Source organism: Ictalurus furcatus, chromosome 25 (assembly GCF_023375685.1).
Source record: "Ictalurus furcatus strain D&B chromosome 25, Billie_1.0, whole genome shotgun sequence".
NCBI classification, from domain to species: Eukaryota; Metazoa; Chordata; class Actinopteri; order Siluriformes; family Ictaluridae; genus Ictalurus; species Ictalurus furcatus.
In genome coordinates, this window is record NC_071279.1 from 7,374,067 (window position 1) to 7,388,661 (window position 14,595).

Here is a 14,595-nt window from a genome sequence, read left to right on the forward strand (position 1 = left end):
TGTGTATTTGTTTAGGAAAACCTTCTCGAGGCTAAGGAGGCCCTGAAAGAATATCACAGTGCTGTCCGACGAGCTGTTGGTTTCCTTCAACAGATTGAAACTAAACTCTTGGTTCCATCTGCCAGCTTCAAAGACTCTAAAGAAGAATTTAACTGTACTGAACAACTTAAAACTAGTCTGACTAAAGGATTCCAGGATCACATGAATGAATTACAGGCCATATTGCCCTCACAAGCATGTTTTTCTCCGCAAACTAAGAAGCTCCATATCCAGGTTGTCAGCTACCTCCACGTGACTGATGCCAAATTGGAAGCACAAGCTCAGCTCAAATTGGAAGCCCTTCAGAGGTAACAACATTGTTTCTTTTTTGTTACCTTAGATTTATAAACTGTAAAAATCTACCTATGATTACAAATGATTAAAAAGATTGAGCTAAATGTTATTGCATAATGAGTTAATTGAAACAGAATGGTTGACAGGGCATCGGGTTGATATTAGGGATGTGTGAGCAGGAGGTTTTTACTTAATGATAAGGTGTGTGTAGGATACGATAAGGTGTGTGTACCTTAATGATAAGGTGTGTGTATGTGTATATACAGTGTGTATATATATATATATATATATATATATATATATATATATATATATATATAATATAAATCTTCTGGTTTAGGCCATTCAATTTAGAGTTTGGGTTTAACTTCCATTTCAAACACAGATATGGATATTTGGAGCACTAAAGAAATACAGTACAAATGCAGATACAGATAGTGTCATTGTGTATGGCGGAGTATTAGAATGAATAACACACCCATGTTTGATCACAATCCAATTGTGGGTATCTATAATTGTTGTTGTCTGGGCCTCATTTTCAGGTACTTAATGGAACAGGCCACCTACACTAAACAGCATGATGACATGAACTGCCTTCTTCGAAACTTTGATTTCCAACTTTCAGACAGCTTCAGTCACAAACCGATTTCTGTAGATGAGTGCAAAGACCAGCTTGAAAAAATCAACGTGAGTTAAAATTGGTTTTTAAGCTATCAAAAATGAACATTATCCAGGACAAGCTATTCAAAACTTGTGTACAGAAAATGATTGGACAAATAATGTATATGTGGAATTTCACTTAAATCTGTAGGCGCTTCAGGAGGAGCTAGTTAACATGGGTACAAGGCTGGAGGAGCTGAAAGACAAATGCCCATTGCTGAACTGTAATGTAGGTGCAGAGAAGACACTGGGACAACTACAGAGGCATTGGGCCTTGCTGCAGCAGCGGCTGGACACACTCAAATCCAGAGTAGCCCATACAGAAACACAGTGGAAGGAAATTATGTTAAGAGTGAGTTCCAAAAGCAAAGAACAATGCAAAACTATCTTAATAATGTTCTTAATGCTTAGTTAAAATTCTACTTAAAGGAGTATTAGTATTAATAGTACTGTGTTGACACGAGTTTTTGCTGTTAGACCAAGAGATCCAGGGACGCTCTTGATCATCTTCAACATAGCATCTCTGAGATCTCCAAAATGAAGGGATCTCTCGGGAAGCTTCAAGAGATCCTGGGACAAACCGAACACCTCCAAAATGAACTGGACCAAGAGCGACTCATTTTAGTCTCTCTTCAACGCTATGCATCACGACTGCTGAGTGCCTCAAACCTTCATAAGACGCCTAGTCAGATAAACCAGGAACTGCAATCACTTCTGAGTCGTTGTCGAAGGTAGGGCCATGCACAACCATACATGTTTCACAACAGTGTAAAAGTTTATTACCTATAAATATCACAGTCAAAATAGTGCCTGATGCACATTTGTATCCCCAGCTTAAGAGAACAGAGCAGTGAGGTGAGACATGACCTGCTGTCTGAGATCCAGGAGTGCGGTCGCTCTCAGGAGGAATTGAAGGGATTGCAGCAGAGCGTTCTCTCTCTGCTGTCTGTCCTGCAGGGCCAGTCAGATCCCAGTCATATACGGGTTAGTGTTCCCTTTGTGAATATCATTCTGCTGCTCTAGGTTTATGTCCACTCTAAATTTGTAACAGCTCAACCACTATATAATAGTACACAAACCCCCATATATACAGAAAATAAACATTTATCTTAAAAAAAATAACCATGCAGTTGATTAGGCAAAACATCAAATACCTTGTCTTTATACATTTTTTGTTTAAATACAATTGAAAGAACATTTACAAATCACCCCTTTTTGTTTTTATTAGCATTTGCCATACTGTCCCAACTTTTTTGGAATTGTTGTTGTAATTTATGGTGTGGAATTACTTTATACAAACAGTCATTTAATACAAGTGGTAATTACTTTGTTAACATTACTTAAAGCATACTGGTGTTGAAGTTGATTTGTTAATATTAACCAATGACATGAACTGTTTTCAGGTTTAGATGAAAAAAATTGTTTCTGATTCTAAGATAAGATAAGATAATACTTTATTAATCCCCAGATGGAGAAATTAGGGAATCTGTTCATGGCCAATTCTATTGATGGCCAATGCTTCATCTGTCTGTCTCACACTCTGTAGGAGGTTAGAGCAGAGGTAGACTCTATGAAAGTCAGACTGCAGGACATTATGGACAGGGTGAGGATGAGGATGAGGAACAGTGACCCACCTCAAGAGATCCAGAATCTATATGACCAAGTCACTCTGTCCCTGAAGGAAATTAAGGACAAGGTATAGTGAAATCTTTGTATCTTTATGCTTATTTGGGAGCCATTACCCTATAGATGATTGCATGCCTTTTGTATTAGGTACAATTTTAGCCAAACTGTCACTGTAATGTGGAAAATAGTTTTAAAATCATTAGGTTATATCCTATACAGTATATAGAAATAAACATTTTTAAAAAATGATTTCTGGATTGTTCATGTGCTCAACAGTGCATATCCTGTATAGTCAGAGACATGGCTAAGGTTACAGTTAACAGAACAGAAATCATTCAGGGTTTTTGGTATTTTAGGTGGGACAGGCTATGGAGAGGAGTGGCTCTCTTCAGAAAATGAATGAGCATGTGTACAAAGTGACTGAGGGTTTAAGCCACGTCAAGGCCTTGCTGCAGCAGAAGAGTCCCACTGTAAAAGAAGCTGAGAGCATACTGAAGGTGTGTGGGGTGTGCTCATTACATATTAACAAGCAATTCAGCCTTATAAATAATACCTGAAATGGTGAAATTACACACTGGAAGGTAAGTTATATAAACTTATGGTGCCCATCCAAAATAAAGGTGTGTTTATACAGTGGTGCTTGAAAGTTTGTGAACCCTTTAGAATTATCTCTGCATAAATATGACCTAAATCATCATCAGATTTTCACACAACTCCTAAAAGTAGACAAAGAGAACCCTATAAGCCTAGAAATATTTTGGAAGGACCTGAAGCAAGTAGTTCATGTGAGTAAACTCACCAACATCCCAGAGCTGTGCCGATGTGCAGGACTGATCCACAGTTACCGGAAACGTTTAATTGCAATTATTGCTGCACAAGTGGGTCACAAAAGATACTGAAAGCAAAGGTTCACATACTTTTGCCACTTACAACTATGTAATATTGGATCATTTAACTCAATAAATAAATGACCAAGTATAATATTTTTGTCTCATTTGTTCAATTGGGATCTTTTTATCTACTTTTAGGACTTTTGTGAAAATGTGATGTTTTAGGGCATAGTTATGTAGATGTATAGAAAATTGTAAAGGGTTCACAAACTTTCAAGCACCACTGTAGCATATAGTATGTGAGACGGTCTGGGAAAACCTGTCGGATGTCTCTGTGGCTGAATTCTGGCAAAGGCAAGCATAAAAAAAAGTAAAAATTAGTGTTTTGGCCAAAAGAAGCTTTACTGTGACACCTCACCTGCAACAAGAAACCTGAGATCACCTGAGAATCAAATCAGGTTTGAAGAGGAAAATGATGAGGAAAAGTGAAATAAATAAAAAATAAAGTGTCAGACAGACCATTTATGTTCAAGACTGTCATTGATATGAGGACAACAAGATAAAAACTTATTTGTAGAATAATGAGTGAATTAATAAATAAAATAATGAATTTGTTTGTAGCTTGCATATATATTTATAGTTAGATTTGTGGTGATAAACATTCGGCTACTAAATTAGTTAAATTATTTTCAAGCCCTGTACACTAATATATGAGAAATCACTCAAGCCAGTTATTCATGAATATATTTTAAGCATGTGGGCATGTGTTATGTGGATGTGTGTCTACATGTACAGCGGGTATGGGATGAATTGGACCAGTGGCACTCACGGATCACTGAACTAGAGGCAGAGGTTCAGGAGCTGGCTGAGGAGCAGCCTGAGAGAGCTCACATACTGATGGATGAACTCACCGAACCCCTGCAGCTCTACCAGGCTGTAGCCAAGCAGGCAGAGCAGAGGACTGCCTTCATTAACACAGTGAGTGCAGTTACATCCTGTCCTGTCATTATCCAGTACTTCAGATTTCTCATGTCTCAGAAGACCTTGTTGTTACAGTATTTTATATATATATATATATATATATATATATATATATATATATATATATATATATATATATATATATATATATATATACATACATATTTTATCATGGAATTTTTATTGGAAAATCGCATTTTATATATTATAAGACCCCATCCAACAACCCCACCATACCCGGCCCCAACAAAATAATCACAGCCAAAACCAAAAGAAAGGGGGCAACAAAAAACAACAACAAACAAACAACCAGAAAAACAAAAACGAACAAACAAATAAATAATAATAAAAAAAAAGGTAAGATGATTAGTATTTACCGTCTACCTTCCCTCAATCCTTCCCTCAAACCTCCAGGGTGCGTACATCATTGAAGTAGGTAATAAATTGTTGCCATTTTCCCAAAAATTATTCACCCCTGCCTCTGATGTTATACTTGATTTTTTTAAAGTTTTAAAAAGAACATTAAATCTTTAAACCAGACTGATATAGAGGGGGACAGGATTATAATTTAAGTGGTTTCTTCAGCATTACTCAAGAAAGGAACATTGACATGGTGTTTATTTTTTAATTATGTGTTAATTTGTGTCCGTGTGATGGATTTAGATCCCTACATGCCTCCAAGAGTATGAGGACATTCTGCGTAACTCTACATGCTGGCTGGCTGAGACTCAGTCCTGGCTAAAGACTCCTCAGACCTACACGACTGCCAAATGTCTGCACAGCCATGCCAACTCCCTACAGGTCAGACCACTGGGACATTTAAAGTGCCTTCTGGTTAAATTTTCTCAAGGCATACATCCAGATATGTCCATGGGTATTCCACTAAAATTTGTGCTGTTCTAGCTACCAAAATGGTTTGGTCTGGATTAGCAGCTAACATGACTGAATGTCAACAGCATATATCTTTTAATGCTTAATGATTAATTAGTGGCTATAAATTGATAAGCATCTCTTTTGAAGTGCTTATGCTTTGTTTTGCATTGGTGCTTCATATTACTCCTTTTGTATAACACCACAGACTCTGAACATCTGTTTTACATATGTAGAATATGTATACTTCTCTATGCAGTCATCTTTAAACATTCTGTTTTAGTCATCATTTTTTTTTTTGTTTTAATAAGCTATGTTATCATTTCCCTAAACAGTTTAGAGAGTGTAAATGGAAAAAAAAATTCTCTAAGTCTGTGCACTGCAAAAATGTGATTAGAAAGTGAAAATATCTTCAATATAGACCAACTTATCTAATTTTTCTTATTATAATGTTACAGTAAACCAAATATTAGATTCTTTAAACTATTTCTCAACATTTTTATCAATGTCATGCTGTGAGATTTCTTATTCAATTGGCAGATAATTTTGTTTCTAGAAATAAATGCTAAAAATTAGCAAAAATATTTGGCAGTAGAGCAAGACTATTTCAAGCTTGACATTAATAAATAGGGCTAGAAATGGGCTTAATATTCTTATTGTTTTGGTTTATTATTATCCTACAATAGAAAATAGGAGATACATATGACTATATTCAGAAGATTTCCACTTGCTAAGATGTAATGTTTTGTAGAAATCTTTTCTTTCCTTATGAGTGAGCTGTCTTCAGTTAAATAATTACATGTGTGTACGTGATTTGGCTACAACAGAAGATTTCCTACATTTTACAACGGCTCATTTAACTGATAATTTTATCTGAAGCAACTTGCAATTGAAATAGGATATAACTGAGCAGATGAAATTTAAGAGTTTTACTCAAGGACCCAATCATTGGTGGTGCTCGGATTTCAACTCACAGCCATCTGATCTGTACCTCATCGCCTTAACTGAACCACCACTTCTCTTGTCTATCTGCCACAGAACCTGCAAAGGTTCATATTTAAAAATCTAGAGTCACTGAACTACAGTGGTGCTTAAAATGTTCTATATATCTGAATAAATATGGCCCAAAACATCATCAGATTTTCACAAAAGTCCTAAAAGTAAACCAAGATATCCCAATTAAACAAATGAGACAAAAATATTATACTTGGTCATTTATTTATTGAGGAAAATGATCCAGTATTATATATTTTTGAGTAGCAAAAGTATATGAACCTCTAGGATTAGCAGTTTAACTGGAACATAAACTTAGAGTCAGGTGATTTCAATCAATGGGATGACAATCAGGTGTGAGTGAACACCCTATAATAATTAAAGAACAGGGATCCATCAAAGTCTGATCTTTACAAGACATGTTTGTGGAAGTGTATCATGGCATGAACAAAGAAGATTTCTGAGGACTTCAGAAAAAGAGTTGTTGGTGCTCATCAGGCTGAAAAAGGTTACAAAACCATCTCTAAAGAGTTTGGACTCCAAAAATCCACAGTCAGACAGATTATGTACAAATGGAGAAAATTCAAGACCATTGTTACCCTCCCCAGGAGTGGTCCACCAACAAAGATCACTCCAAGAGCAAGACGTGTAATAGTCTGTGAGGTCATAAAGGAGCAAGCGTAACATCTAAGCAACTAAAGGCCTCTCTCACATTAGCTAATGTTTATATGTCCACCATCAGGAGAACACTGAACAACAATGGTGTGCATGTCAGGGTTGCAAGGAGAAAGCCAGTGCTCTCCAAAAAGAACACTGCTGCCCATCTGCAATCTGCAAGCTCACGTGGACAAGTCAGAAAGTCATTTGGAAAAATGTTTTGTGGATAGATGAGACCAAAATAGAATTTTTGGATTAAAAGAGATGCGTTTTGTTTGGAGAAAGGAAAACACTGCATTCCAGCATTAGAAACGTATCCCATCTGTGAAACATGGTAGTGGCAGTATCATGGTTTGGGCCTGTTTTGCTGCATCTGGGCCAGGACTGCCATCATTGATGGATCAATGAATTCTGAATTATACCAGCAAATGCTAAAGGAAAATGTCACGACATCTGTCCATGAACTCAAGAGAAAGTGGGTCATGCAGCAAGACAACGATCCTAAACACAGAAGTCGTTCAACCAAAGATCGGTTAAAGAAGCATAAAGGTAATGTTTTGGAATGACCAAGTCAAAGTCCTGACCTTAATCCAGTAGTACTGTTGTGGAAAGCAGTTAACCAAGCAGTCCATGTGAGGAAACCCACCAACATCCCAGAGATGAAGCTGTTCTGTACTGAGGAATGGACTAAAAGTAACACTTATTTTTCCAGCCTTTTGTTGCCCCATCCCAATATTTTGTTGTGGCCAAATTCAGAATTGCCTTATTTTTTTCTTAAAATTTACTCAGTTTAAACATTTGATATGTTTTCTATGTTTTATTGTGAATAACAGATAGGTTTATGAGATTTGCAAATCATTGCATTCTGTTTTTATTTACATTTATTTATATTTTACACAGTGTCCCAACTTTTTTGGAATTGGGGTTGTAGAAAATTCTACTTTCAAGCACCACTGTATGTTCTTTCATACGTTGATCGGTTTTGCTACTGTACACTATTTTTAATGCACTTGGTTCAGTCTGTGGAAAGCCCTCACTGGGCCACTAAGAAATCTTCAGTATAATTTAGTGATTAGTCAATCCAGCAGATCTCATGCTGCCATTGCAGCACAGTGAGGGGCTTAATTTTTTTTCTCACACATGCTCATTTAGTCATTTAATGTGAGCTAAAAGGTTTTTTTTCTTCTTCTTCTTCTTCTTCTTCTTCTTCTTCTTCTTCTTCGTTTAAATCTCACAGCTCATGCTCTCAACACAAAGTGCTATTTGTATTTGTGCTATTATTGCATAAATCAAGGCAAAATAATGATCACGCTCTACTCCTGCTCACAGTGACTGGCATATTTTGAACTTCCAGAAGTAAAACTGCTTCCACCCACTAAAACCTGTTGATCAATGGTGTATAATTGTATTATTGTTTAATCAAACATGTAAGGCATTTTTTCCGGTCCCAGTTAATGGTGTAACAGTTAGTGTCATCATTTTGATTCTCCTTTTGGAATGTTTGTGACTAGCATGATTTTTTTTTAAATACATTTTTCTTACTTACATATGTAATTTGTAGTATCAAAAATTCTGTGAAGGCCCCCAGAAGAGAGTTTTTGTCTGATCACGCTTGGTATGGAGGAAAAATATATATTTTCTCATCAAATTCTAATGTCTAATTTTTTTTGGTTGGCAGATGATGCTGGATGAGTCAGAAGGTATGCAAAGGACTCTGGAGGCTTTTGGGCCTTCACTCCAGGAGATATCAGCTGTATATGACACCAGTACTGAGGAGCAGAATCTTTTCCAAATCCGCACCAACATTAGCCACATGCAGCGCAGTGTTCTCGAGCCACTTTCTCAGCTCCAGCATGCAGCAGCAGTAAGCACCAGAGTCACTGGTTACACTTTCATAAAGATTTAAGACTGATTTAAACAGCATACTTATATTAATATTCAGCAATTAATTACGGTGATATACACGCAATGGAAACTTTATTAGGAACATCAGTACACTTATGCGTTCATGCAGTTGTCCAATCGGCCAATCATTTGCCAGCTGCGCAGTGCATAAAATCATGACGATACCAGTCAAGAGCTTCAGCTAATGGTTTTCTGTTGCCTGTTTAGGAGATGGATGCAATTGAAGCAGAGGTGAAGATGATGGAGAAGAGTATCATGAAGATCAGAAGCATCTTATCTACTGTAGAGACAGAGCACATACCCCCAGAGGAGCATCTTCTAAACAGACAGGCAAATCCAGTCACAACTATAAAATAATAGCAATAGCAATGTTTATTATTTCTAGTGAAAATGTGCTCCCTACTCAGGATATCTCCTCATAATGATTTTCATTTTGATTTTCAGGTAATCCTAGAAAACCTGCAAGCCATGCAAAGGACCTTAGCTGAGATTGAGAGGTGCAGGGATGGCCTGGGTCTGCCTACAGGAGCCGAACTTAGTCTCTCAGTCTTCCACAGAGCCGAGCAGCTTCATCCCCATATCCATGAGCTCCAGCAGCTCACTGAGGAGCAAAGCACTGCATTCAGGGTCTGTACCATTCTACTGATCATTGTGTGTGATTCCTAGCGGTGCAAAATATTATTTGTTTGGCACACTATGGCTACATTTATACGTTTAATCTGGTCATATTAGATGGGAGAGAGAAAATCTAATATCTATAAAATGCTTGATTATTAACTATTAAACATTCAAGCCTGTAAAGCTTTACTGGGTTCATGCTCCATTTCCTCTGGATATCTAACACAGTAAACAGCTCTATTACTCCATCATTTTCATTCTAACAAAAAACACTAAACTTCCAGTTTTGTCATCTGTTTTTTTGTGTAATAACTGTCAACTGTTAGTTTTGCTTCCAAAAACATTTTAGGGGAAAAATATGCAGGAAAGAATCCTCTTCTTTCACATTACACCCCAACTGCGTCTGTAACACGACTGCTGATCATGTATAGCAGAGCCTCACCAAAGCAGGCTTAAATATATTATATTATATTATATTATATTATATTATATTATATTATATTATATTATATTATATTATATTAAACAGAATGGAGATCAAATCTAGGAGGTGCGAAACGTATCATGTAATGGGGTTGGAGACAGATGCAAATGCAATTTTAAAAATAATAAATCGACTGTGTGATGTGTTACTGTAAATATTGTGTGTAAAAGGGACCTTAATTTACAGTGTTACCCTTTTTTTTTTTCCTGTTAGGTTGTGCAATTATCCTTTTAATGTGATCTATGTCTGACACCAGTCTGAACAGTTCACACTCCTACTGATCCATATGTACAAAATAATGATGATTTTGGCTAGAATAGCGCTGCAGTGTAAAGAGCGATGAGGAACTGAATGTTTAAAAAGTGCCTTGAAGTGTGTGAAACAAGTGAATCACTTTGTTCTAAAGTCGCGTTGAGTTTTTAATGCGTGAAAATTTCACAGTCTCTGTGGCCGACATATATAAATCATGAGAGCTTTGGTTTTTTTGTTTTCTTTTGTTTTTTCACTTCACAAATCAACAAAATATGTAATTTGCTGATGGGTACCCAAACTGTGTGTATCATACGGTACATGATTCAACTGATACCCTATTGTACTGATTAATCATTCGGCTGCACGTGCCATTCCTGCTCATTATGGCACAGTGATTTTAAATACAGAACTATTGGGCGTCTTTATTAAATGAAATATCCCATGTAAAAAACAATATTTAATTGCATACAAATTTTATATTGCACAATTCCACAGTTCCTCTGCCAAAAGCTTGTTAAGTCACTGGAGTAATTTCAGCCCATTATTACAGATTCTGACGAATATAAAACACTCTATGATAATGAAGCTCTGAAAGGTCATAACTTTTTTATGTTAACTATGTTTATCTGTTGGCGTTAGCTCAGACCTTTAAACCACATTTCTCTGTTCTTGGCAGTTTTATAGCTGCTGGTAGTGTTTGAGTCTCTTATCGTACATGAAAGCACTTTGGAAAGCTCTGTCCTGAGGGCTTTAATAATGTTTTTCGGCCATTAATGCATGAGTGATTGAAGAGATTCAGTGAAGCACATCTCTTACAGCAATGATAATTACAAAATTACCATGGGAACCTGGTACGTAATATCTGGTATAATCATTGTTAAAAAACATTTAGAAATTAGAGACCAAAGTGTTTGTCTGTTCTTTCAATAATAATAGCTCAAATGATCAAGTCTGTTATCAACAAATATCTGAATCTACCATGTTCCTCATGACCTTTAGCTCTGTTTGACATGTTGGGCCATGGTATATCATCTGATGAAAGTACATAAAATGTCTCAACGCTTAAATTTACATGTTATTCTAAATCTTTCTCCAAATCTTTTATGTCTGTGGGAATAAGAGGAATGAAGCTTCCCTTGGGCTCAGAACAAGTTTAGTGAAAAGAAATCTGTAGGAATTAAGAATATTTGCTGGAGTACGCATTTTACTTATTAAAATTGATGTGATGTTATCCTACTTTGTTCATATAATAAACCTTGTGAGCTGTCTTTTTCTCCTAGGCTGCTATTGGTCACTCTGTGGATCTTATCTCTCCCACTGATGGAGGAATGGTGTCCAGTCTTGCCCTTCACTGCTCTGAGGATGTGATGGTGAGTTCAGCACCCAGTGTCACACATCTCAATCAAATGCATGGCTAAACACATTTCAGATATTCTCAGATGTGCTTTGAATAGACGAATACAAATCAAGTGCAATCACAAAAACTCAAAAAGCAGAACAATTTCTGTGAATTGACTTCAAATGATGAGATATTTTAGCTTAGGGAAAAATGTAAGACACTGAGGTTGGTGAACCAGTTAAACTTTGGCCGCAAAAAAATTCTTGGAACTGTCAAGCAGGTGCCTATGGACACAACATACTCAAAGGAAGAGGATGATGATGATTATGAGGATGAAGGCAGTCACTCTTCGTCCTCTGAGACTCTCACTTGCAGTGGTCCAGAGGTACAGGAAACATCACTCTTTATGTTGTGCAGGGTGGCTCTAGTTTCTCCGCCACACCTAACTAAATTGCTAAATTGCTTTTCACTTTCTAGAAGTCTTCCATTTTTCACTGCAAGTTCTAGACTCCATTACACTATTCAAGTCTGAGTCGGCTTTTTTATGCTTATATTCTGTCTATGTGGGTACATAAAATAATACTTTATATTAATGTCTATTCCTGCTTAGCTAACAATCAGATGTACATATGCTGTCTTTCTCTTTATACGTGCACATCCCTTGTATTAATTTGTTTTTGTCAAGTTTAAAAAGGTCAAGTGTACTCTCAGACTTTTTTCCATCTCTTAAGAAGAGATATTACATTTGAACAAATTGCATTTCTTCAAAAATATGATTTATACATGATTTATCACTAATATACTGTAAGCAGAATAGCTAATGCTACTTTTTAAAGCCATGCATGAATTTTTAAAATCTTTTCCGACAGCCTTCCTTTGCCTCCCTTTAAAAGATCTCTTCTTGAGTATCACTGTTTGAATTTAATATATGCTGAGACTCATTTTGAATACTATTGTGTGTGTTGTTTTTTCCTCACTTACACCAGTGATTTGTGATTCTAATTACTGGTGCTGTCAGATTCAGATGTTCAGCTCATCTCTCTGAAGTATTCACCACTTCAGAGATTTTCCAATCTATATTCTCCCATTCTAGCAACCTGTTTCAATTGTATTGCTTTACTTACTTCATCTAATTAATCCTAAACCCAGGACCCAGATGAAATTTCATTGGGTGAAGATCCTGGTGAAACCAGTGCTACCACTGTAGTCCAAGTGTCTGTCACTAAGGTAGTTCTCATATGAATTGTGTGTATTGAATATTATCACCTCTCTTGTAGAGATCTGGGTTATGTGCTCTTAGTCTTAACTCCTGAAACTTCAATCTACAGGAATCTTTACTTGGAGCAACAGAAAGGCCAGTGGAGACCAAACTAGAAAGTGTTACTTTACTCACACAGCGTCAAACTATTTCAAATACAACAAACAGCAGGTCAGCTGATGATGATACAGCTCATGTACCTGTGATAACTCCAGAGATGTTATTACCACTAACAGTTGATCCTGCTGTGCAACTTAAAATACCAACCAAAGAAACTGAGGACATTAAATATACAGAAACAACAGAGATGCCAGAAGGAGTGACACATAAAAATGAACTACAACCAGAGCAGATAGGGACATCTGCTGTAAAGCATGGACCGGTTTGTAAAAACGACAATGTTGTGGACATGAGGACTGAGTCCGGCATTCACGAAATATTAACTGAGCAAGTCGAAGAGTCCAGATCCAAACCTACTGAGGAAGAAAACATTATATGTGTGGACCATAAGGCAGTTGAGACTACAGTCTCTACACTGGACACAGACACTGTATCTCAGAAGGACAAAGCACTGGTAAACTATTTTATTACAAGCACCTTGCAGCTCTTACTGTCTGACTTATTAATTTAAAAGCTTCTACATAGAGTGTGTTTATTGCTAAATTATTACTCTTGGTCCAGTCTGTGACAATAAGATACAAAATCGTACTGAATTGCTCATATTAAAAGACAAAGTCAGTGCAAAGTCTTCAGTCTCAGTTTTAATTACTATATTATTTTGTAATAAATGGCAACAGAATAACATTTTTGTTAGTGTTTCATTTTCCTTCATTATCTGACTGTAGACTGCACATACAACAGTAATTTGCTCTATGAAAAAAAAAAAACTGCTTGGAGATGTCAGATTCAGCTGTGCAGCTCTCCTGGACACAGGAGACTCTTCAAGAGCTCTATCTTCAGCCTTCCAGTCTGTTTTTAACAATCTATTACTGTTTTATTCCATTTAAACCAGGACTCAGATGAGTCTCCAGTGGATGAAGCTCCTGCTGAAACCACCGCTGCCACTGTGGTCCAAACATCTGTCACTAAGGTACAGGTTACCGTCTTTTTTATATTGCATTAATTGAATAATAATTCATATCTTTTAGAGAGCCCTGTGCTCTATGCTTTCACATCTGAAATTCAGTTTTCCAATTTACAGGACTCTCCTCCTAAAGAAATCGAAAAGTCAATGGAGTCTGTACCTTTGAAAACTGAGACTAAACCTGAAAATGGTACTTCATCTAGACATGAGTCAGTTGCTAAAGATGCTGGTCCTGTATCTGCCACTGTTTGTCCACAATATCTTGATGCATCAATACCTCTGACAACTGATCCTGCTGTGCAACTTAACATACCAACTCAAATAACTGGTAAAGAGACTGAGGAAACACTGAAGGACATCAAACCAGCACTAAAACCAGAGCAGACTGGGGCATCTACTGTCACACCTGGACTAGTTAGTAAAGACAAGGAGATTGTAGACATGGAGTCAGACCTTCAGGAAATGTTGGAAGAGTCCAAATTCAAACCTATAGAGAAAGAATCTGCAGTCAGTGAAGACCAACAGAGAGCTGTCTCCTTCTTGGCTGCAGTGCCAATATTGGACACAAACACTAGTCCTCCGGAGGATACAGTGCTGGTACACTAATCTATTACATATAATATCTCTGATATACCAAGACATTAACATGTACTGCATTGCTTATAGTAGAATACTTTAATTACAGAAATTACGAACATATAAGTA

General features: G+C 36.8%; 1 protein-coding gene across 1 annotated transcript in view; it reads left to right on the plus strand.

The window, feature by feature from the left end:
* LOC128601584 (uncharacterized) overlaps window positions 1-14,595 on the plus strand; it is a 126,481-nt gene that overhangs the window by 67,417 nt on the left and 44,469 nt on the right. Inside the window, exons 46-63 of the mRNA XM_053614887.1 lie at window positions 16-347; window positions 876-1,020; window positions 1,145-1,345; window positions 1,471-1,724; window positions 1,827-1,977; window positions 2,540-2,689; window positions 2,976-3,116; window positions 4,245-4,427; window positions 5,094-5,231; window positions 8,629-8,814; window positions 9,063-9,185; window positions 9,300-9,482; window positions 11,490-11,579; window positions 11,826-11,933; window positions 12,698-12,775; window positions 12,877-13,380; window positions 13,819-13,896; window positions 14,008-14,487. Of these exons, the coding sequence (XP_053470862.1) occupies window positions 16-347; window positions 876-1,020; window positions 1,145-1,345; window positions 1,471-1,724; window positions 1,827-1,977; window positions 2,540-2,689; window positions 2,976-3,116; window positions 4,245-4,427; window positions 5,094-5,231; window positions 8,629-8,814; window positions 9,063-9,185; window positions 9,300-9,482; window positions 11,490-11,579; window positions 11,826-11,933; window positions 12,698-12,775; window positions 12,877-13,380; window positions 13,819-13,896; window positions 14,008-14,487 (3,525 nt within the window). The remainder of the gene's footprint in view (window positions 1-15; window positions 348-875; window positions 1,021-1,144; window positions 1,346-1,470; window positions 1,725-1,826; window positions 1,978-2,539; window positions 2,690-2,975; window positions 3,117-4,244; window positions 4,428-5,093; window positions 5,232-8,628; window positions 8,815-9,062; window positions 9,186-9,299; window positions 9,483-11,489; window positions 11,580-11,825; window positions 11,934-12,697; window positions 12,776-12,876; window positions 13,381-13,818; window positions 13,897-14,007; window positions 14,488-14,595) is intronic.